The 24,707-nt window shown below is 45.8% G+C and overlaps 1 protein-coding gene across 1 annotated transcript in view; it reads left to right on the forward strand.

The window, feature by feature from the left end:
* MIPEP (mitochondrial intermediate peptidase) overlaps positions 1–24,707 on the forward strand; it is an 833,321-nt gene that overhangs the window by 30,268 nt on the left and 778,346 nt on the right. The window contains exons 3-4 of the mRNA XM_086935192.1: positions 206–294; positions 8,546–8,632. Of these exons, the coding sequence (XP_086791318.1) occupies positions 206–294; positions 8,546–8,632 (176 nt within the window). The remainder of the gene's footprint in view (positions 1–205; positions 295–8,545; positions 8,633–24,707) is intronic.

Genomic DNA, 24,707 nt, shown 5'->3' on the forward strand with positions numbered 1-24,707 from the left:
GAGAGAGAGAGAGAGAGAGAATCGAATTGCTAACTTAACATATTGTAATTTTTAATTTGGAAGGGGAGGGTGTTCTATATAACGAAAACTTGACCCGAAGATATCGGGGTGCTTTACATGAGCACCAGTTGCATTACAGATGGACACGTTCATTTTTTGTCTTTAACTAAAAGAAATCAAATTTTTTTTTCTGTCCTTTTCCTAGGCTGATTTTGTAAAAGCAGCACACCCAGACCCTGCTTTCAGAGAAGCTGCTGAAGATGCGTGCAGAAGCATAGGCACTATGGTTGAGAAGTATGTTTAGATTTTTCTTTCACTATTGGTGGATATCATTGTTAAAACGTGATTGCATTTCTTTGCGCCAGCACCTCAAATCGAGGGGAAAAACTTGATTGCTGCTTTGCAAAATACATACAGACATAGTTGATTAGTGGAGAAGTGTGGCTCAATGGTTAGAGCGGCAGACCTTGATGCAGAGCTCTGGCCCGGGACCAGGGTTCGATTTCCGCCTCGGCGGGTCTCGGGCTCAAAATTCCTCTGACCGGATATTCTCGCCTCAGTGCCTATTCTAATCATGGGTCCCACTCTGCAACTCTGGGCAATAGCTTGCTTAATCTCCACAACGGCCCCAACAGCGCGAGGATGCCTGGTTTCACCATGGGGGTGCCCAGGAGTGGACACTTCACAAGGAAAACCAGGAAGGGTTCCTTAGCGGTATGAGTACAAGCGCCGGGAGACCCGGTCCGGGTAGCTGCGCGCTATACAAGTACAAAAACATTTACATTTACATTTGATTCTGTTGACAGTTGACCTGCTTTTCTGGGTCTGTGGATCATCTTTGAACTGAAATGAAACTATCCATTTCTTTGTGAAGCATTTTATGGTAAAGGTACTGATGTGGGCATTTTGTTCTTGAGAAGGCAAGTGTCTGTTATAAAAAAAAAAAAGCAAAACTCTCTTCTAATACAATAGTTGGTGTGTCGAACCTTTCCATTTATTCTCAAAAGCAAATTTTGGCTATAAGCTTTCTTGAAAGAGCAGTTTGAGTAGAACATAGAAGTCTAAAAAGTCCACATACTGAGGCAGGTGCTTCACCTGAGTGTATTCATGGATGATGTCAGATTACTCAAAGATCTGGAATATGGTTGATTGATTTGTACTAAATTCCGCCTGGAGTAAGCCAAGGATCTACTGCCCTCCAAGTAGTCTTCGATATATAGTAGTATCTACTAGCAACCGATCACTGCCTCTCTGGCTCATTAGCCCACTGATTTTGCTTGAAATGTTGTATTTTTTATTTTGAAAGGTGGACCGCAACATTGACTAGGAAGTGTGATATTAATATAGTAGTTCCTGGAAACTGAATACTGTTAGTGTCCTGCACTTATTTGGCAAAAGGAAAGGGTTTAAACATCAATTTACCATAATCTTCATAAAATGCCAGATTTTCATCATTCACAAGTGGCCTCATAAACACCGCTCTATGGGTGCCAGGATCAATGAGACATGGTTACAAAAACAATATGGACCCAGTAAGCTCATGAGTGTCCTAAATTGACTTTGTCTCCTCAAAATCTTTCTCTTGCAGTTCGAGAATTTCTCTAAATGTATACAGTTTGCAACAGATTCTAATGTCTTTTTTGTCCAGGGCCCTTTGGATTAGGGTTCATACTTTAGATTGTGAATCCTAACTGTGATCACATGCTTTGTTTCACAGTTTTCATTAAACAAGACTATTAGAAATATTTCTATTTCTCAACCTGCTGGCTTCAATAATAATAATAAACTTTATTGCGTGATTAATAAAAATCTTTGCAATGACTCTTTAAAAAAAACATTGGAGTAGATACATAATCAAGAGTTTTACAAAAACAGTTAAAAACAATAAAAGAGGGTAACAAATATGGACGAAAGATCCGTGCAAAGTGATGCAATACATTGTGTTTGAAAAAAGGAAAAAAAAAGCTTTTCAAGGTTTACTGAGTCTTTGTTAATCAAAAGAGAGTTTCTTAAGATGCAAAAGCAGGTCTTTTTAAGTCAAGTTTAATCGCTGGCCTCTGGGTTTTGGATCGTGTTAACTGTTTTCATGAAGCGCACTAGACTGCAGGCTAATTGGATATTTTCTCCCTTGAAGCTGATCAACAGGGCTTGTCTGCGAGTTCCCACACCATTTTGATTCCAGAGCTGTGTTAGTTTGCCCCTTCGGGCACTGTCTAGAGCTTTGCAGCTACATAACAAGTGCAGAACGTCCTCCTTTGGATATTCGCAAAGCCTGCAATTGGAATTCGGTTCCAGGCGTTTCCATGGGGGAAGATGTACTTTTGACGGAATTACCCCCATCCTCAGCCGCAGGAAATCTTCCTTCACCTTCCTTGAGAAGCTGGTACTGAGGTATGGCTGAGGTAGGGCGCTAGTGTAGCCTTGGATCACGAACCACCCGTGTGATCTCCTGGTTAGGGCGGCTTTTTTGTCTTCCATGGAAAGAATTTTCACTGACTTGTTGACAAGGCGCTTGAAGCACTTGTGTGAACAGCTCAAGTGCCAAAGGTCTTTTAATGCAAGGGATTTTATAGCTGCTTGAAGGTACACCGTTGCGGGAGATCCCTTGTTTGTCTCCTGCCCTTTCCAAAGGTGGGCGTTCAACGAGTCTGGTTCAGCATTCTTTATTTTGTGCCAGCATTTAGCATATGCGCCTTTACGTGCAATTTGCTGCTTCTGTAGACCAAACTCCAGCCTTAACTGTGCTGGGGGGGTGTAGGGGGGGAGAGAGAAGAGTATTCGGAGTGTTTTACTGACCACTTTGTCTAGAGTGTCCTCCTCTCTCCCTCTCATACATTCACTGCCATATGTTATTGATGGTAGCAATTTTGCGCGAAATATGTCCAGCAAGGGGATTAAGTTTGGGCGCGCTATTTTGTTCTTCATATTTTTTAAAGCAATGGCCAGTGAAATCCCTCTGTTTTTTATTGTTGTTGCATGTCGCTGGAATGAGCCGTTGGAATAAAAAATTATCCCCAGATATTTGTATTCTTTAACTGTTTCCATTTTGTGGTCATGCAGAGACCATTGAAATGTTTGCTCTTTTGATTTTTGATTAAAAACCATCAACCTTCGATTTTTCCATGTTTATGGTCAGGCCATTTTTATCAGAGAATGTACTTGTTGTGTTAGTAAGATGTTGCAGGCCTACTGGGGTGTGGCTGATTAGTATCAGATCGTCTGCATATAATAATTTCAACAGTGTAAAACCCCCTAGCTTTGGGGCGTGATGGTTGCAGTTGTCCAGATCTTTAGAAAGGTCCGACACAAAAAGGTTGAACAGGGTCGGTGCGAGGACGCACCCCTGTTTCAGTCCCTTTGTGGTCGGAATCTCTTTTGATAAACAATTGCCAGCCCCCAGTTTTATTTGGATCCAGGTGTCTGAATGTAGTAAGATCAATAAGTTGAGCAATTTGGTGTCCACCTCCCACTTTGAAAGTTTTGACCACAATTTCCCTCTGTCGATGCTATCAAAAGCGGCTGATAAGTCGATGTAGCACACGCATAATGGTTTTTTATGTTTGATGGCAGCATCTATGAGCAGGGAAAGGGCTAGGATGTTTGTCGAGGTCCCTAGATTTTTTTTTAATCCAGTCCGGTTGATAGGGATTAATTTTTTAATTGACGCCCAGGAGGTTAGTTCTTCCAAGAGTAGCCCTGAAACGTATTTTGCATCTATATCTATGAGCTATGAGTGTATTTCTTAGCCTCATTTTTGTTGCCTTTTTTTTATAGATTGAAGCAATTATTGAACCCCTCCAGGAGGACGGAAATTGTTCAGCCTTCCAGGTTTCTACAAAGAGCGGGAGGAGTTGTTCTGCCCAATAGGTTGGGTCTTGTTTATAGACAATGGGAGGGATTCCGTTTGGGCCTGGGGCTCCCTCCTTCCGTCCTTTCGCAATTCGTCCCTTCAGTTGTTCAATCGAACTTGGGAAGTTGGTGTCGGCAGCTAGGGGCTTAAGGGCCGTCGCGATCCGCTTGCAGAGTTATGGATTTCGGTGGCCCATGCTTGGTACTTCATCATTAAAGTGTTGGAACAGATAATTTACCCTGGATACCTCTGTGATGTGGGAGTTCACTCCAGGGGCATTCGGATTATCTATTTTATTTACAGATTTCCAAAATCTTGCACTGTTATTATTTTTTGAATCATAGAGAAGTTTTGTCCAATTTTTTTCCGCGGCTTCTTGTTTGATTCGTCACAGGATTTTATTCTTTTTACACTTTAGTGATCTCAATTTAGACGCTGAGTCATTGTCGCTCCCATCGTTCCGCAGCTCGCGGAGTGTTCTATTGATGGCTGTTTTTACTGCCCTTAGATTAGGCGTTAGAGAGGATTGAGGGTAATTTTTTGGGTTGCTTGACGAACTAGACAATGTTTTGTTTTGGCTTGTCCGTACCTCGATTTCTTTAGCGACATTAAGCTTGGTGTTCTTTAGGCCAAAGAATTTCAAGAAGGACTCCCAGGCGAGTATTTTGCTATCGTTCAGCTCAGCAGCACTTTCCCAGCACATCTTTGCTTCTTGCATTAATCAAACTGGGTCGCTAGTGTTGCACTTAATTCTGTTGCATTTTGCTGAAGTCGTCAGCTTTGGGCCATTTGCTAAAAATTTTAGCGCTGTGCCTTGTGCCCTCAGTGACAGTTCTTGCGGGAGGTGGTCACTGCAGTCAGATATTCCGATTTTAAAATCTTGTACTAATGCGAACAATGAAAAAGACAAGAAGGTGTACTCGATCGCCGATGATGTGACTGAGTTGTGAAAGGTTGCTGCTTGGGGACGATCCCCCAGTGATCGCCCATTTGCCGAAATCAGACCCAAATTGGTTAGGTCTTCTGTTAAGCTTTTTGATAGATTTGTTTGTTTGCCCCAAGGGCACACTTCCAAAGGCGGAATCCCCCTGACCTGCAAATAATCTTTCATTGGATAGTTCTTCCCTGATGATTTCGAAAGGAACATATTAAAGTCTCCTGAGACAATAAGGTTCGGATTGTCCACTGCCATTATTAGTTTGTTCAATTCTGTCACCAGGGCAGTGGCGCCGTTTTTTTTCCCCTTTGGGTGCAGATAGGTATTAACCAGGATAAGTTCTTGCCTATTGGAACCCGGTGTTGATATTTCCAGCTGGACTGCAGTGACCCCGTTTTCAGTTCCCGGAATATTTTTATTTAACAGTTCTTTTACGTGGTTAATTGTTTCTATTGAGGTGTAAATCTTTAAACTACCTTTCACGTGACCAAATTTTGAAGTTCTCCTTGCTGGGAGGTGGTATGTTTTAAAGCCCTGAAGATGGAGCGGTTCTGCTGACCAGGTTTCTTGTAACAGTATTAAGTCATACTGCTGAAAATATAGCAATAGATCCTTGTTGTTGATTTTTGCTCTTAGACCGTTTATGTTCCAAGAACACAATTTAAGCGACCGATTTGTATTTGAGGGGGTACCAATTCGCTCTGCAGATTGTCATTGGCTGCTCTGTCTGAAGTTAATTGTTTTTGCAATCCAGTCCCATTCTTGTTTTTGGGTCGGAAGACCGTTGATTATTTGCAGAGGGGGTGCACCAACCTTTTGTTCGATTGAGCATCCTCGTGCTCCTCTCTATATTGATTTTATGGGAATATCTGGACGGTGTTTGCTCAAATTCAAGTTAGCCTTCTCTTGTAGATTGCGGAGTAATGGAGCTGGGTAGCCTGGGTTGAAGAATGGTTTGATTCGAATCCCCCATGCTTTTAATTGGTTTTCCTCTCTTAAGATTTTTTTCGCCGATTCTCCAGAGTTCCAGATTGTTTTTGTTATTTCCTGCTCAGATAGATGTTTGAGAGTGATGAATTCGACAGCCTCCAAATCTTGAGTAGTTAGCGTAGCTAAAGATGTAATAGAGTTCAGAACTTGTAAGATATTCCTTCGATTTAAAATATCTACGCGACCTTTGGATCTGTAGTCAGGAATGAAGAGTATTGTTTTGGGCTCTTTGTGGTGGGTGGCCTCCTGCCGCTGTTTGGGATTTAATGCCCATTCTATGCTTTTGCTGGCTTCAGTTTCTTTGCCATGCTCCCAGATTGTAGCCAACTCCCGGGAAGGGGAATTGCTTAACCCCTTCCACGCGGGGCTAATTTCCCCGCGGTGTGGTGGGAGGGGGGGGGCGCGTGCGGTGCTCGTGACGAGCCCAGCTAATCATGCTGCACAGTGGTGCTGTGCTCATGACAAGCTGAGCTCGTCACGACTCCGCCCAGAACACCCGCACAGGAGGGGAATTAGCCCCGCGTGGGTGTTCCGCGGCAGTTATGACGAGCTCAGCTCGTCATGAGCACAGCTCCACTGTGCCCCATGACGAGCTCAGCTCGTCATAAGCGTCGAAGGTGTTAACACCTACAGCAATGACTGATATTGGTTTCCTCTGGGCTGTAATTCCATTAATCCTGTGTTCATTTTACTGGTTTTCTTATTAATTTCCCTCTGTTTAGGCAGCCCATCGCACCAGCAGACTTTAATATATCAAAGATTTTCCAGCCTCTGTGCAGGTTGGGAATTGGAGTGAGATTGGCCTCCCGTTTATCTTTCGCTTCAGTATGCATGGCATTTTGTTAGCTCAATTGACACACTTTTCCAACAAAAAGTAATCATTTGCACTATTTGTGTATGTAGCATTGTGTACTAGTATTTCTTTATGCCAACTTTCAAATGTGGAAGCTGTAAATGTAGGACTCTGATGCATTCATTTTTAGACACTATCCTGTGAAAGGTAGGTTACATTTGCAATTACAAGGACTCTTTTTTTCTCTGAGATAATTTCTCATCAATCTGATTTGCTCATCCATTCCCTAATTATGACTTCAAATTAAGCACAAACTACCTAGGACTATTTTCGGGGTGAGTGGTGGCTATGTTACTTTGTGTACTGCATGCACTGGAACTCTACAACCATCCTTGTTTTAGCAGAGTACTGTGTATTTCTCTTTTAATAAAGTTGACTTTCTAAATTTGTTCATAGTTGCTTTCTCAGTTTTCAATATTCTTGTTGGTCTCTGCACCGCAGAAACCTTGGCCACTTTCAGAATGCTTACTTCATTTCTTTAGTGAAATTGAGATGGCCCATAAACCCTTAGGGTGCTCGTGTTTGTACTTCTTGTTGTGCTAGTTTTTTATAACCTTTTTGGAAGTTTTTCTAGAACTCAGTTACTCCATCAATTCTGAGGAGAGAATGATTAGTTCTTGAACTATAAATATGTAGGCACTTATTCTTTTACAAAGTAAGCATTGCAAGTGACCCATCAAGACTGAGAACGTATTATGCACCAAGCAGTTTGATGATGCAAAATTCAGCCCAAATACAGCTGTTTAAGGCTAAGAGAGTTGTATAGCCGCTCACATATGAGCAATATGTGGCATTTCCTCTGCTGGAGGATCATCGCCTCTTCGGTAATGCTGACTCGCTTAATAATAATAATGATGATGATGACTATTGGAATGCCCCACTGACTGACCGGATTGTAGATCCAAAGGACAATTGAAAAGACTTTTAGATGTATCCTATCCGACTGAAGACTCCTCATGATGATCCCTTTGATGCTCTAAACACAGCAGCACCTACATTGAGTAGTCTGGAAAAATAGTCAAAAGCTATAGGATTTTTTTTTGTTTCAAACCTTAGAGCCCTCAGCAGTTTATAACTTCAGGATCCTCAAAAATCCCAGTTGCTTCCATTGACAAAGCAAATGCAGTTCGTAGGTTTGCTATGACTATTAGTCATGTCTCTCATAAGACCACTGTGCAATCTCTACCTGTTATCCAAGAGCAATCCCAGGATTTTACAACTTGACCTGAGCTCTCTGTTTCTCAGATTAGCACATGAAGCCTTTAAATATGGACAACTAGATCTTTCAGAGGAACGAATGCAGATTTCAAAGTAAGCAAGTCTTCCCTGCCACCAGTTCTTGCTGCTTGAACAAATGTAAAATATTATGTTTTTGTTGCTTTGTATGTACATTGTTACAATCCTCTACCAAGTCCACAGGAGGTGTTGGTTCCTTACTAATTACATTTAGTTAGGCTGAGCCTCCATTAGTGTTTGATTCAAATGCATGTACTTTGTACAGAAAGTCTCAAACGGCAACTGTTTTTTAAAGTCCCTGTTTTTCATGAATTTCAAGAGGGCTTGAAAAGGAAAATACGGTTTCCACCTGTGTGGAACCCATCCCATCCATGTAAGCGACTGTAGTTGTTAAAAATGATGGGCTTCTTTTATCCACCATATAGGGGCAATTAGCATTTAGAGTTAAAAACGCTTGTGTGCCAATGAAGGGTTTCCACAACAGACCCCGCTCTGTGGATAAGGTGCTGTATTTAATATTATAATGATCAGATTCTCCCTACTTCTGCTCTTCCAGTACCAACTGTTTTAAGTTTCTTGATCTCTTCTTATCTATATTTAGTATATAACTAGTCTGTTAAATTGACATTCTATCTAATTGTATTGATTGTCTTTTTAATTATGTTGTTTTGTGTTTTAGGTTAAACACAAATGTGGAACTATGCCAAAGTTTAAAAAGGTTATTGGCAGATAAAAAAATGATGGATTCATTAGACCCAGAAACCAGGTATGTAATTTTTATTTCTGATTCATACTAGGCTTTCCCTATAGGTCGTTTCGTCAGTGCTACTAGTTTAACTGCTTTTATATGGCCTAAACAACCAGAATCAGAGAGCAATATCCATTTGTTTAAGGACATTTTCACTGATAAAAAAATATGTTAATCTGACCAGACTGCTCTGTAAAAACACCCTTCACCCCCACCCCCGCTTTTGTATTTATAGAAACTTCAGTTTGAAGGAAGCTATAGTGGATGTGCCCAAACTTATTTGCATATATAACAATATATACATTCATGTGTTTTTTAACACGAGACTGCTCCTTTTGCTGGCATTGTGGTATGATTTAATCTTCTGACTTAAATTGGTAGATGGAAAACTATTTTAATTTGACATGCTTAATTCTGCAAATTGATATAACACAAGATTACGTGATACAGGGAGGCATTTGTTGCTATAGTGTTTTGAGTCTGAATGCAAGGTGTAATCACAAGACGAACAGTTGATATAGAATGGGATGAATGACCACTGGAAAATGAAAATGAGTTCAGTAGCGGAGTTCTGAACTAATTCTTTGCAAAGACAGTTTTAATCAAAAGCTTGAATGAGCATATTGGGTAATTTTTGGAATGCTGAAGCTGCAACTAAATTCTATAACAGTATCTCATAAAAGTTTGACAAAAAGGTCTGTGCACCAGAGATTTTGACTGTTAGGATGCAGATGACCATTTGTTTTTGTTTCCAGTGAGAACTATAAAAATGCAAACATCTATTCGACAATTCACATGTTAAATTGAATTCCTAAATGCATGCAACTCTTAATGCTAATAAAGCCTGCATAGGCAAATGCCTATTCTTAGTGCTCAAATATGTCCGTAATGCACCTTTTACGTAAAAATATTGTATTCATGCATAATGAAAAATCACAGCTCAATAGGCATTCTACTATAAATGCATGCAAACATAAACATAATTTAAGATACATGCGAAGAAAAGAGTGGAAGAATGATTTCATGTGGATGGGTATATGGAAGAAATTGGAGTATTAGTTGAGGAAGAGAAGAGCCCAATTAATTTAATCACAATCCTTGTCTGGGTGAGCTACTAAAGTCTCTTAACAAGCCAGTGCTCAACCCTCTGGTAGCTTGGCACAAAGCAGTCAGGCTTAACTCGGAGGGTATGTATAAAGTATTAATACAATACTCAAACAGTAATAAAATGAAAACATAACACAAGAAAAAGTACAAACCGATTTACAAAATGGAGAATAATTTACTGAATAAAATGACACCAAAATAACAAAAATTCAAGACGTAAAACTGGGAATATGAATTTTTGAAAGTTTAAATTTAGAAATGACCTCAGTTGATGCTTTGTGCTTTTTGATGCTATCTAAACCAGGTTAAAGTCAAAAGGTAAGGCACACTGCAATACATCGCCAGTCAGATCCAGGGACCAGGATTGCCCTAGTGGTAAGTTTACCTTCAGACTTAGCAACTTTTATGGAGGAAAAGTGGTCACCCAAAAGTTGTCGGTGTGGCAAGCTGCAAGCTGGATCCAAATGGGGCTTGACGATGACCAGGTGCTGAAGAGCAGGGTCCAGGTGTTGTCAACTAAGACAGAAAAGCTCCAAGCAGGCAAAGTTAAAACTCTGTGCCTGTGCCAAGGAAGGCTTCAACATCAATTGCATGCTGCTCTCTATGTTCAGACTTTAAAAATGTTGTGGAAGTCATATTTCCTTCAGAGGAACGATGACGATGGCAGCAACGGCGGCGGGAGCATTGACGAAGATAACATAGTCGACCGTCACCGTCGACCACCGGTCTGTCGACGACTCCCAACAACCATCCAACCACCATTTGCAGTGTCGCAGACAATCGCATCGGCAATTGCACCATCATTGAGCCCGTCGACAGAGGAAAAAAATCTTCCTCATCCCAGACAGATTCAGGATTTCTCCAAGATACCCCCATTACCTCCTGCTCGCATTTTGGACTTCCAAGAATCAGAGGATGAAAGTATGTTTGGCCCTGCATACAGTCAATCACAGTTAAGGGTCAAGTGCCAAGATCCTGATGATGGGGACATTGAGGACAATGAGCCATCTTTTTACCTGGCAGGAGAATTTTCTTTTGTGGAGAGAGACACGTCTGCTATGCAGTGGCCAGATTCCTTCCAGGAACGTTACCCTTTTGATGATAGGGAGGATAAGCTTAATCAGTTTAGGGAATCATCCATAAACGTTCCAGTGTCTCTGATCTCCGTCATATGATTGATGATTATTACAGGCGTTTTCTGGACGCAATTGCTCCTCAGAGGCCTTCACCACCTCAAGAAGTTTCCACTATTCTTCCAGGACAAAGCACTCCCAAATCTACTAGGGGAAAGACCATCCCTTCTCCTAAAGTCCTCACAGAGGATTCTCGGACTGCTCAGACAGAGGAAGGAGAGATACAAACGGACATAGGCGCCATTGATGAATGAGAGGACTACATACCCCCTATGCCACCATCTCCCATCTGTCGGCTGCGGATTCCCCTCCTGCAGATATTGGGGGATTTCATGATCTTCTGGAGCGTGCCTCCAAGCGTTTTGACTTGCCTATGCCAGCTAAACAAACTGAATGTTTTCTATATGACTTTAAACCAGGCACTCAACATTCAGTAAGGGCAATCCCTATAGTTGACTTTCTATGGCAAAATGGACTGAAGCTAATGAAAACGCATACCTCAATTCCAACTGTCATTCCAAAGTCGTATAAAAAATACAAAGCTCCTGACGAATTGCCTATATGCCTCATTGGTCACCCGAAGCCGGACTCTGTCATCATGCAAGCAGCACAGAGTAGAGCCATGAATCCAGGGCCTCCCTGTACAGCCCCACCAGATAAGGAGGGGTGCTGCCTCGTCAATATATAAAGAGGTTCTCGGCATTGGTGGCCACCTCTATTCGAGTCTGTAATGCCATGGCCATTCTTGGGAGATATGACTGGCAGATGTGGTTAGACATCTCTGCTGGTGTATGTCCCGGTAGCTAAAAGGAAAGCGGCTAAGGAGATTCTATTGGAAGGAGAAAGAGCTCATTGAAATAGCCATGGACGTTTCATTCACTGCATTTCTCCAGATGGCATGAGCGTTGGTGCTGCATGGCCAGGGTTGGGTAAAGGCAACCACCTTTCGTCCAGAGGTCCAAGCTAATGTTTTAGACATGCCTTCCGATGGAGAGTGCATGTTTGTAAGCACTTAGATGAGGCATTTCAATCCATAAAGACAGACACGCACACGGCCAAAGCCTTAGGCAATCTCCAGCAGCGGAGCTTCCTTTCAAGGTAGAGTGCGGGGGCAATTCTTATCCCGTCCGCAATTTCAATAGCGGCACCAGCCACATCGTCAGAGTACCTACCACCCATACAACAGGGCTTTTTAATCCAAAACTGCTCAGTCTTACTCGAGACCTGCAGGACGCAAGAGGCAACAACCTGCTGGAAAGTCCTAAGACTCCAATAGGAGGCAATGAAGTTAATCAGGCCCCTGCCACCATAGTCCCATGTCACATTTCCGTCTTCTCCGCACCCTTTCTGAAATGAAGCTAAATTTCTTCAGACAAAGTGGTTCTAGACATCTTCCAGCATGGCCACACTCTGGAATTAATTCAGCATTCTCCAAATGTACCACAGCAGAAGGTTCTGCTTTGTCACCTTCCGGATCTCAAAAACAAGATGCAGTCGCTTTTTCTCAAGCAGGCCATAGAGGAAGTACCGTAGAGGAAGTACCCCTCAGCCAACAAAATCAGAAGTTTTATTCTCACTACTACCTCATCAAAAAGAAAAATGTAAAATGGAGGCAGGTCATAGACCTCAGGATGCTGAACCAGATCATCAAGAAACAATCTTTAAGGATGCTCTCTCTTCGGGAGATTCTTCTTCTCATGGAAAAAGGGAATTATCTGGATTCTCTCAACCTCCTTAATGCCTATTTTCATCATGCCTATTCACCATCAGCATCAAAATGTTCGAAGGTATGAAGTGGCAGGTTACCATTACCAATTCAAAGTGCTTCCATTCGGTTTGAAATCCGCTCCCAGGGTGTTCAGTAAGTGCATGGCACTGTTGCGGGGATTCTGCATCTACACAGAACTATGCGCAGGAAAACAGGACCTCGTGTATAGCGGTGTACCAACCTACCACCTTAGTACCCAATATCCCAAAACCGACTAGCTATCGTGTCTCATTCGATCTCCTCTAAAATCACGAACCTACAAATGATTACACAACCCAGAACACAACACTCGCGACTCCATCAGGAATCACGGAAGCAAGACATACCCTTTTGTGAGAAAGTGCCATCTTTCTTGCATTGGTATGCCCCCACTTTTTGCTGAATTGCTGATGTGCTTTGACTGAGTGTGCCCTGGGCGCCTACCAACCAGGTGCCCAGGGTCCGTGTTCCTTCCCTAAAACTGTGTTGAAACCAAAACCCAATTGGCATCTCTGGCCACCTGTCAGCCGCTAGTAAATGGTACTCTAGGTACCCAGGGCATGATGACCAGAGAAGACCCCTAAGGGCTGCAGCACTTATTGTGCCACCCTTTGGAGCCCTGTACCCTGACACCACACACTACCTTTGCAGGCTGAGTGTCTAAGTGCAGAACTAAACAGAGAGTCGACATGACACACATCCCTGTGTGCCATGCCCACAAAACCCACTGCCCTGGCATACCTCAGTCCCCCCTCTAGCTGGGTGCCCTATGCCAGCGGTGTGGGTACAGGTGCATGAACCCTGTGCCCCTACAGTACCCAGGGCCATTCCTGGGCACTGTAAGTGCAGTGATATCATTAGAAGTATATGGTACTGGGAGGTTGTCATTACAAACTCCAAAGCACAATAATGGCTACACTGAAGACTGATATCAAACTTCTCAGCACATTAAACACGCACTGATGCCAGTGTGGGATTTAAGGTAAAATGCACCAGAGGGCATCTTAGAGATACCCCCTGAAAGCCTAACCTACAATCCATGTCTGGACTGGGAGGCTGCCTAGGCTGCAGACACAGCAGACATGTTGCTGGACCCCTGGGTGGAGAGCCCCCACTCTCCTGGGCCTGCAACAATGCACATCCTGGGCGAGGAGCTAGGTCTCCTCCCCCAGGATGGGCAGGGGAAGCTTCAAAGGTCGGCCTCCTTTGTGAACTTCTCCAGACCACTTGCTGTACTCAGCAACTGGCCCCCACCAGTTCTGACCCCCACTCTGGCGGGAAGACTGGCGGGAAACCCTACGTGAGGAAGGGTAGTGTGCCAGCCTGTGCCAACCCCACCCGCTCTTGAAGATGGGGAACCCTGCCCAATCACAGCTAGGCTTCTGCCCCCCTACCACAGGAGAGGAGCAGACTAGGGGGGTGTACCCCCCCCTCAGGACAGGGACCTCTTGGTCCCTGCCCTTGCCCTACCTGTAACGCCCCTAAATTCAGTATTTAGGGGGATCCTGAACCTTCCTTCCTCAGATCGCAATAAGAAAACCAGAAAGAAGATCCAGAAGAAGAAGACCCACCGTGCAGCTGCTAACAGGGCGGCACCAACTGACTTGGCCCCAGCACTACCAGCCTGCCGACCCTGGAACTGCTCCTGCTAAATTCCGGTGACTCCTGTGGACAGCAACCTTGGAAACCCGGATGACTTGCCTGCCTGCCTTGACCCTCTCAAAGATTGGGACTCCCCTGTGCAGAGGCTCTGCTCCAACAACCATACCCCTGGGGCCAGCCAGGAACCGCAAATCCAGCCCACTCTGCACCCGCCGAGCCCGGCCCATGCCTGAGTGATCCAAGACCACGAGGACGTCCCCCCGGCGACTGGGACCCTAAGTCCAATGCCCAAAAACCCTCCTCGACGACCCAGACGATGCCTGCAGCCTCAGAACCAGGGACCCCTCCAACCGCGACCAGCCGAGGGTAAATTTCCCGACACCCAAAGATACCCCTGCACCCGGCGCCCCATGGCCCCTTGTGCCCTCCTTTTGGGTACTTACCTCTTCTCCAAGAACCCAACTTACCTCTCGAAGTGGTGGTCGCACCTGAAGAATCTCAGTCCCCGAGCCTGCAGCCTTAGTTCACTTTGTAACTTTCCCATTGGATAACATGGAGCGCCCAACGGCTCAAAAGCGCCCTGCACCCAGCCGCCCGAGTGCCGCTGGAAGTGCAACTATTACCCTACGCTACTTCCCCACTTGCCCTGAGTAAGTGACCAGGAACTCCGCTCCCACAGCCGAGTGGCCTGCCTGCTTGCAGCCACCAACCAAAGGCCCCCTACCCTCCATTAGATTTCATTGGGCCTACTCTCTCTTCACCCGGCTGCCCCTGAGCCGCTGAGGGTGTAACAACTGTACCTTTCCGACCCTGGGAGACCCTGAGTCTATGCCCAGAACCTTAACCTCACCAGTCGAGTACTCACTTGAAAGCCGATAACTCACTTTCCTTCCATAGGCTAACATGGACTGGTTTTCAACGAAATTTCTTCTAAGTGTGGAGTTTTGAAACTTTAAAATATTCCTCTAAAATCAGCCAAATAACGATTTCCGAAATACTCACCTGGGATCAGGAGAGATGCCAGTGCTGTACTTTCTAGCTCAGTGCTGAACCGCAAAAGTAATCTTAACTGTACTTGCCAATTACCTGCATTTTCTTCCGTAGAAAACCATTGACTGTTTTTATCTGAAATTTCGTCTGTGTTGATTTTTGCAAATTACAAATATTCCTTAAAAATCCTACCAACTGCTGAAATGTAAATACTTACCTGCCTTAGGTAGAGGTCCCAGTGGTGGACCTAGGAGTCCAGTACTGGATTACAAAAGGAACGAGTACCTACTTTACCAGTGACTTGAATTTCCTTCCATAGGATAACATTGCTAGTTTTTCTCTGAAAAGTTTTTGTGTCAACTTTGGAAATACATTTATATCCTTTAAAAAGTACAACTGTAACCAAAACGCTTTTACTTAACTATTTACAGCTTGGGTCCCGAGACTGAATCCAGGATCCAGTCCTGTGGTTAGCAAAGTAATCCTGAAAGTAATCAAACCCATTGAGCTCAATGTTAAATTGTGTTTAGAATTGTGTTGCCTATTGCAACTCCAGTAACTATTGTACTTACCAAGTCTATTGCCTGTCTGTAAAGTAATTACCCAAAGTCACTCATATTGAGAAAAGTATATTTTGATACCTGTTGGTTCTAAAATAAAACCGCTATATCTTTTGATATAAAAAACCATTGGGCTAGAGTTCAGGTCTTAAGTGTGTGAAACATTTTGCTGACTGTGTGTGTACAACAAATGCTTTACACTGTCCTTTGATACTGCCTTACTGCTCGACCAAGCTACCACATTAGAGAGTAAGGTCAGATCTGACTTTAGCCTCTGTTATACCTCTGGGGATTGGGGACTCTATACACACTGTACCTTACTTTGGTCCAGTATGTATAGAGCCACTTTCTTACACCTTTCGCTCGCTCACTCGTACTTGTCATTTCATTCATTTTAAATCTTTATTTTGGTAATTTCTACCATAAAAGATGCAGTTAATATGGCTGAGATACCCGTCACCCCCTCTCGACACAATCCCCAAGGATGGGAAACCGGAAACAGTACTGAACTTTTGGAAGGCGGGAGGGAGTGACCCTCCCGGCCGTATTTATTAAAATATGAAACAAAATCAAAACATTAAAATAACAGTTTCATATTATGTACAATTTCATTTCCACATTACGATGTTTGGCTAACCTTAACATATTTCTAATACTAAGGTTCTCCTAGCCGAAACTAACATCCTACAAAACATTTTAACTTGAAATTGTACATCCTAACGTTAAGGGCCAACGGCAAGGTCGTAACCGGTGTCAGATCCCTAAACCAGAATTACCCCCCCCCACTTGCGAGGGGCGACCGCACAGAGGCTGTACCTCATGTGCATCTACCAATTTCCCTTGACTTGACGGGGGCCCCAATGAACTCGACGCCATTTAATGGTCGTCCGAGGACTCGTGTGAGGTGTCTAGAAGGTAGCGTAAACCCCCCTCCCCACCCCACACAACTTACCACATCTGCCTTCGCAGGTGTCCTGGCCCCGGGAAATTCCCAGGAGGGGCCCGTAGCCCCTCCTATCCAGGAAGGGGCCTTGACCGCCTTCCCTTTCCTTTCGGCGGCCCATCCTTAGAAGGGACCGCCTCCCCGTTGAGGGGCCAATGGCCACCTCCCCCGGGCGCTCCCATCCATAATGGGTGACGCCCCCCCCATAGGGATCTTCCAATTACTGCTCACCGATCATGACCTTACCGCCCGACCAAAATAAATACGACAATTAACTAAAATCACGAAATTAAAACAATCATAACTGCTTCATGTATGATTACTGATCAACACTTGTGCAAAATACTTTATTCGAAAAACATACTATAAAGAATCATTCACTTTATTGCATACTCAAATAACATTTTAATCATAACAACCTGTAAGAAATAGAGTTATCACATCAAAAACTTTATTTCAAAACCACTTGCTGTCTTCAGGGGCTGGTGGGTGGGTCAAAATTGGCTCTTCGTTCCGTCTCGAGCTCACGTGCAGCGGGGAGGTGCAGCTTCAGAGCACAGGAACAAGAGGATGCTTCCTTGGCTTGTTGCTCCTTTTATCCGTCTTCGGGCGGGCGTAAACCCGCCTCCGCCCGCCTCCGGGGGCGTGGCTGGCGGCTTCAGTGTCTAGGACAACCCACTCCAGGGCGGGAAAAAGCGCGCCCCGGCTACGCCGCTTCGGGCATACCAGCCGAGACTCGCCTCCCGCCCAAGATGGCCTCCCGGGAGGATCGGGGTACTCCACCATACGTTCGGGGGGACCGAGTGGTTGCCCCTTTCCATATGGCTGAGATACCCGTCACCCCCTCTCGACACAATCCCCAAGGATGGGAAACCGGAAACAGTACTGAACTTTTGGAAGGCGGGAGGGAGTGACCCTCCCGGCCGTATTTATTAAAATATGAAACAAAATCAAAACATTAAAATAACAGTTTCATATTATGTACAATTTCATTTCCACATTACGATGTTTGGCTAACCTTAACATATTTCTAATACAAAGGTTCTCCTAGCCGAACTAACATCCTACAAAACATTTTAACTTGAAATTGTACATCCTAACGTTAAGGGCCAACGGCAAGGTCGTAACCGGTGTCAGATCCCTAAACCAGAATTACCCCCCCCACTTGCGAGGGGCGACCGCACAGAGGCTGTACCTCATGTGCATCTACCAATTTCCCTTGACTTGACGGGGGCCCCAATGAACTCGACGCCATTTAATGGTCGTCCGAGGACTCGTGTGAGGTGTCTAGAAGGTAGCGTAAACCCCCCTCCCCACCCCACACAACTTACCACATCTGCCGTCGCAGGTGTCCTGGCCCCGGGAAATTCCCAGGAGGGGCCCGTAGCCCCTCCTATCCAGGAAGGGGCCTTGACCGCCTTCCCTTTCCTTTCGGCGGCCCATCCTTAGAAGGGACCGCCTCCCCGTTGAGGGGCCAATGGCCACCTCCCCCGGGCGCTCCCATCCGTAATGGGTGACGCCCCCCCCATAGGGATCTTCCAATTACTGCTCACCGATCATGACCTTACCGCCACAGGCCGGATAGTTGACCGGCTATCCGGACCCCCCACAAAAAACTCCTGCCTAAAGGTCATGTTTTAAACTCTTTAGCCAGGCTATGAGGTCTCCTATGAGTAACTCATTCCCTACCCGGGACAAATGGACCCCATCCCCCAAATACATACAGTCCCCCTTGATACAACCATGAGGAATAGAATGCAGTGCACTTGAACGAAAACAATCTACCCAATTTGTTATTTACTTTCTTCACTGAATGATTTATAGCAGAAACCGAATTCGCCCCCCGCCACACCTTACGTGGAATCATATGGGACCATGCAATTGTGCACCCTGGAACCCTTCTCGCCAACCAACTTACTGTGGAAAGTATCGCCTCGAGAAGAAGTCGTCTACCAGTGGTCACCAAATCGTTGCCCCCAAGATGGACTATGATTATAGATGGCGGTGACCTTGTCCGCCCTAACAAACCCTCGAAAAAGGATTGAAACTGGTCAATACAGAGCCCGCCCCTTCCGTAGAAGGTCACCCTGTACCCGTATTCCCCAGCCATGTGAATCATGTCACCTGCTTTGAATACGTCCGCGGCGCGCCTCACGTATGAGTGACCCACGACCCACACCACTTTTCCCGCAGCCGGTGATGTTTGACCGCCGGTTCCCAGGTGTCGGGTCGACTGCACAGTCAGCCCCTCCTCGTAAGCTTGCGAAACTGTAAACCAAACAAAAACAAGAAGCGTGAGTACATGATAGCAGCTTCACAACATGTGCAACCGCACATACCTTTTGTAACAATTCGAGGACCAACACCCCAAACGTTTCACTTTTTCTACACTCAGACCCCTGGCTGTAGCCTCAGTAGCAGCCCCTATCCGAAAGGAATGGGTCCCAAACTCGCCGGGGTTCAAGCCCGCGGCCGAAATTGCCATTGTAAGCACCCGCTGGAACTGAAACCTCGTCAGTGGGGTGGCATCAGCATGCCTCAACAAGGTCCCCCCCCATGATGCCGCCCTCTGCGCAAAATATTCCTCTACGCAAACCACAGGGCACATGGGAGATCCGGGAATCCGATGTATGACTACGCAATCCCCAATCGCACCCTGATCGGCCTTGGACCTGACAAACGAGACAGTCATCGTCTCCCCCTTAACCTGAATGTGCTCTCGGCACAGTCCCCCCACCGTATCCCGCTTGTTCTTCGCCACCAGTTCGCTTACCCGCATCGCCCCATGGAATGCTAACGCAAAAGCGGCCCGGAATAACACTGTTTCATACTGCGATGAACATGTCGCTGGGAGTACGGATAATAACAGGGCCAACCTATCCAGACCTATCGGGTGCCTCTCATCTACTCTGCGACCCTCAAGGCGTTGCCACCCACGTAGCGCTTTCTGCACCATGAAAGACGCTGTCGGGTCCTGGATCCCATGAGCCCTTGCCATAAAGGAAATGGCGGCCCGATTCCTCTGGGCCGTAGCTACTGATTTGCCTGACTGATGTAAAGACAGCAAAAATTTTACGACAAGCTCTTCCTGGCCCCAAAGCTCCCCCCTAGCAGAACCCAAAAAGGACCAATAGGAACGGAACGCCCCTTCATATGCCTTCCTTGTTCTGGGTGCTAAGCTCTCTCCCACGAGGTTTTGTAGTTCGGGGCACCGAGAGACCAGAGAGCTTCGGGAAAGGGTGCCGCCACCGGGTCCGCTGTGGGCAGAAAACCCCAGAAGGCCTGCATACGGAAACGAGAAAGCGCATCAGCCGCTTGGTTCAGTACCCCCGGGACATGTCTTGCCCTAAAGAGCACATTCAACTGCATACACAATAACACAATTTCTTTGAGCAGTCTCAGAATCCATTTGCAACGTGCTGCCTGACTATTGATACACTCAACCACGGTCATGTTATCAGAACACCACAGAGTGATCCCGAAACCCCCCCAGGCCATGTTTTCAGGGCCACCAAAATAGGGAAGAGTTCGAGAAAAGCAATGTTACTCGTCAGCCCGCACTCGTGCCACCATGACGGCCATTTTTGAGCCGACCATTGCGTACCGAATATGGCGCCAAAACCTATACTCCCCGCCGAATCTGTCCACAGCCCCAGCTCCTCGGAGGACACCGCCGGCTTGTTCCAGACAATTCGACCATTGAAATCCGCCAGGAATGCCAACCAAATGCGCATGTCCTGGCGAATCTCTGCCGAGAGCCTCGTGCGGTGGTGTCCCTTTTTAAGACCGACCATGGCTTGTGCAATCGAGCGGGAAAAGGGGCGGGCCATTGGCATTACTCTAAGGGCAAAATTCAACTGACCCACAGTTTGCTGCAATTGATGCAAGTTCACCTTACCCTCCCGAAGACATGTTTCAAGGGAGGCCCTGAATTTCACCACCTTTTCCTTGGGTGCCGAAAGCAACCTTCTTCTGAATCGAGCTCTATTCCAAGAAACTCGAGCGAAGTCGATGGCCCCACAGTCTTACCTGGTGCCAATGGCACACCAAAATGACTCATCAAGCCACAAAATTCTCTTAAAGCCTGTCCACATTCTGGATCCCCGGCTGCCCCCAGAAACAGAAAATCATCGAGATAATGCATAACATGCTGAAAACCCGTCTTTCTCGTGAATACCCATTGCAGAAAACAACTGAACTTTTCAAAATAAGCACAAGTTATGGAGCATCCCATTGGCATACATTTATCCATGTAATAGCGACCCTGAAACATGAAACCAAGGAGACGCTGATCGTCTGGGTGTACCGGGAGCAACCGGAACGCTAACTCGATGTCTGATTTTGCCATCAGCGCCCCGGGCCCCAGGCGATTCAACATGGCGACGGCCTCATCGAAAGATGCGTACCGCACCGAACACACTTCCGGGTCTATCGCATCATTCACGGAAAGACCTCGTGGGGCTGACAAATTATGTATTAGCCTAAACTCACCCGGGTCCTTCTTGGGGACCACCCCTAAGGGGGAACAAACAAAGTTAGCAACCGGTGGCAAATCGAATGGACCGGCAACCCGCCCTCGAGTCACCTCTTTCCCAATCTTTACCTGTACCACCGCCGTATGCTGCAGGACCGACAGTTGGTTCTTACAACTTGTTCTACCCTGAAAATCCCCCACTGGAATGCGGAAACCATACGAAAACCCGTCTCGCAACACCCCAGCGGAGACATGATCCGGGTATTCATTGAGCCAAGGAATCATTGCCATGGTATCAACCGGGGTAGGTAAAGGCGCCCCTCGGACTATTTCAGACCTGTTTGGCGCTTCCCCTACCACCGTTATCACCCGTTTTGGCTCTGCACATGGTCTCGGGATGGGAGGACTGTCCACACCCCCCACATTCGTGTCTAAACTTGCATGACCCCTGGGGCCTTGTACATTTTCCCCTGTTAAAATTCCAACAAATCCCCTTTTTACCTGTGTTGCCACTCGACTTCGAGTGATGCTCGTTACCTGCACCCGTCCGAAAGGGTGTCCCTGAGGATTGGCGGGAAGACTCACCCCCGTTACCCCCCGACAATGGTACTTTTAACATGCCTGAATTCTCCATTTTTTGCCAAGAAATGGAGTCATAACAATCCCAGGTCAGAGCTGGGTCGTGCTCTTTGGCCTTCCTAAAAACATTGTCATAGCAAAACCACTGATTGCCCTCGTATGATTGAGAGTACTCCATGATACGTGTCTGATATATGGGCAACTCGGGCAACAACTCAGGCCTTCGTTCTCCCATAATTGAGGTGAATATGCCAAACGCTCTGCCCCAGGTACCTATGTTCTCTTCAACCTTAAAGGCGGCCATTTTGGCGCGCCAAACACTCGGATGCAGAAGCTCTTTTTGACCCTTCACATGCTCGATCTCGTAATGGTCGGTAAGCAAAGAAAACATGTTTACATACTTATCAGCCCAAATCTTTTCCTTAATTTCGAGTGGAACATGCTGGGCTACTTTCTCCCTTCGTGAAGGTACAGACCCCTCCCCCGCAATCGGCAGTAGCCGCTTACCTGAACTAGGAGCTGTACTTGCCGCCGAACTCGTGCCCGCTGCGGTCTCACCCACCGGAACCTGTGGGGGAACAGAAGATGGTGCCTTCGCAGCCTCTCTAGATTCTCGCAATTGCCTCATTATTATTATTAATCGGGTTTTGTAAAGCGCAAACAACCCGGAGGCCTCGTAGCGCTAAGTACCGTCATACTGAAAGGAAAGAGATTAAATGAACAGATGCGTTTTCAGAGCCTTCCGGAATTTTAGAAGGCTAGGTTCACTGCGAAGGGAGGTGGGCAGGGAGTTCCATTCCTTCGCGGCATTCCAGGAGAAGGAGCGTCCGCCCCATCTAGTCCGTCTGACTTTACTGGCCGTAGCCAGAAAAGCAGTGCTGGATCTTAGGGATCTGTGAGGAAGATAGGGTTTCGCCAAGGAACAGATCATAGTAGGGGCGTTCTTCCACATAGTTCTTCATTACTGCCCTGGCGTCGTCCGCCGTGGTGCCCTCACTATCCTTTCCCAACCACGCTGCCAGTTGTGCAGCCAACTCGGGAGGCATATCCTCCCCGTTCACCGGGATGACTACAACGGGGATCGGTTGCCCCTGCTTCGGAACCGGGATTGGCTCCTCGCTCGGTGTATCGGGAACCGGGGCCTCCCCCCCCAGGTGCCCCCCTCTTGGACCTCTTGCCTCTCCCGCTGGGGACTACTCCCGGTAATGCTGGTCCGACGATTCGCTTCGGGCCTCCAACCCCGTTCATTGCCGCCATCTGCTTTTTCATCTCGGCCATGTCCTTTACGAGCATGCGGAGCATCTGATCGGTACCGACCCGCTTTCCGACCTTCTTGCCCGGCATTCTCCAACGAAGATATCTGAAAGAACAAGAACAAAATTACAACGCTCAAAATTGGCTCTTCGTTCCGTCTCGAGCTCACGTGCAGCGGGGAGGTGCAGCTTCAGAGCACAGGAACAAGAGGATGCTTCCTTGGCTTGTTGCTCCTTTTATCCGTCTTCGGGCGGGCGTAAACCCGCCTCCGCCCGCCTCCGGGGGCGTGGCTGGCGGCTTCAGTGTCTAGGACAACCCACTCCAGGGCGGGAAAAAGCGCGCCCCGGCTATGCCGCTTCGGGCATACCACCTGAGACTCGCCTCCTGCCCAAGATGGCCTCCCGGGAGGATCGGGGTACTCCACCATACGTTCGGGGGGACCGAGTGGTCGCCCCTTTCCAAACATTTTACAATAGAAGTATATTCAAAAATAAATCTAACAGTTACAGTACAACATGGTTGAGCATTTTAAGTCCATGGCAGTGTACACGATCCAATCCAAATACGCCAATAAAACCTAACTACAGCAATAAATATTTTAAAAACCGTATAAAAGCTAGACATTTAAGCAAAAAAATTCCAGAATCATAAACTTTTATCCAAACATACAGTCAATACTGAGTGTTTCGGTAAATTTTAATTAAATATTAGCTAATAAAAATATTATTACCGAACAAAAGAGAAACGCAATTCCCCAATAATGCAGCCATTTTTGCTAAAGTGCGAATGCAGGGATTTTTTATGCGATATTTATTAATGTCACTTGGACCCTTAACAACTAAAGCTTCAAACCAACTTTATTCCTTATAAGATTTACATTAAATAAGAACCTGCTTACACTGAAGACGACTATTTGTGACGTGTCTGTCTTCAATATACGTTTAGCCTCACTACAGCGCCTAACATTAACATTTTTACAACGTGGCCTATTCCATTTTTTCCTAGCAATGTCATATGCGGGACAGGAAAATTATATATGTAAGTCATTTTCCTGAGCCTCTTTTGTACATAAAGTGCACCAATCAAAACTATTACCATCATGATTTTTTGCCCATCTGGATTTATTAACGTTTGTCTGTTGAACCCTGTACCTAAATTTCATAAACAGGGATTTAGCTAGCTGGGGACGCACCTCATCTAAGAAGTGTTCAAACTGCGCTACATCTTTAAAAGCTAAAAATCTTAATGTTAAAGACCCCACAGAGGAACCATGTAGCACGCTATCATTAATGTAGGCCCAGAAAGAAGATTTTAATAATTTCTTACAGACCGGAGTCAGCTGAAGTGGATCCTCCCAATAATGGGATAAACCTAACTTCATCAACCATCAACCACAATGCCACATGTTTGAACCTTGGGATATCCTTACTTTGATCAAACTTCATAATCTTTTCTAGGCCCTTTCTGTAGTGTAAGTGCTGTGGCATTGACCATATCCTCACCCAAAATTATAGAGAGGTCTTAATAGTGCATGATGATCAGTGCGATTTAATATTAAGGTCCATGACAACAGGGATTACAGGTGTTCTATTAGGGATACTTAATAGTTTCCGAATGAAATTATTTTCTCCCAACTCAAAATAGTTTTTACAATGAGGCCCCCATATTTCTGCTCCATAAAGGGAAGCTGATTGGGCTTTATAT

Source organism: Lissotriton vulgaris, chromosome 8, assembly GCF_964263255.1.
Source record: "Lissotriton vulgaris chromosome 8, aLisVul1.2, whole genome shotgun sequence".
Classification (NCBI taxonomy): Eukaryota; Metazoa; Chordata; class Amphibia; order Caudata; family Salamandridae; genus Lissotriton; species Lissotriton vulgaris.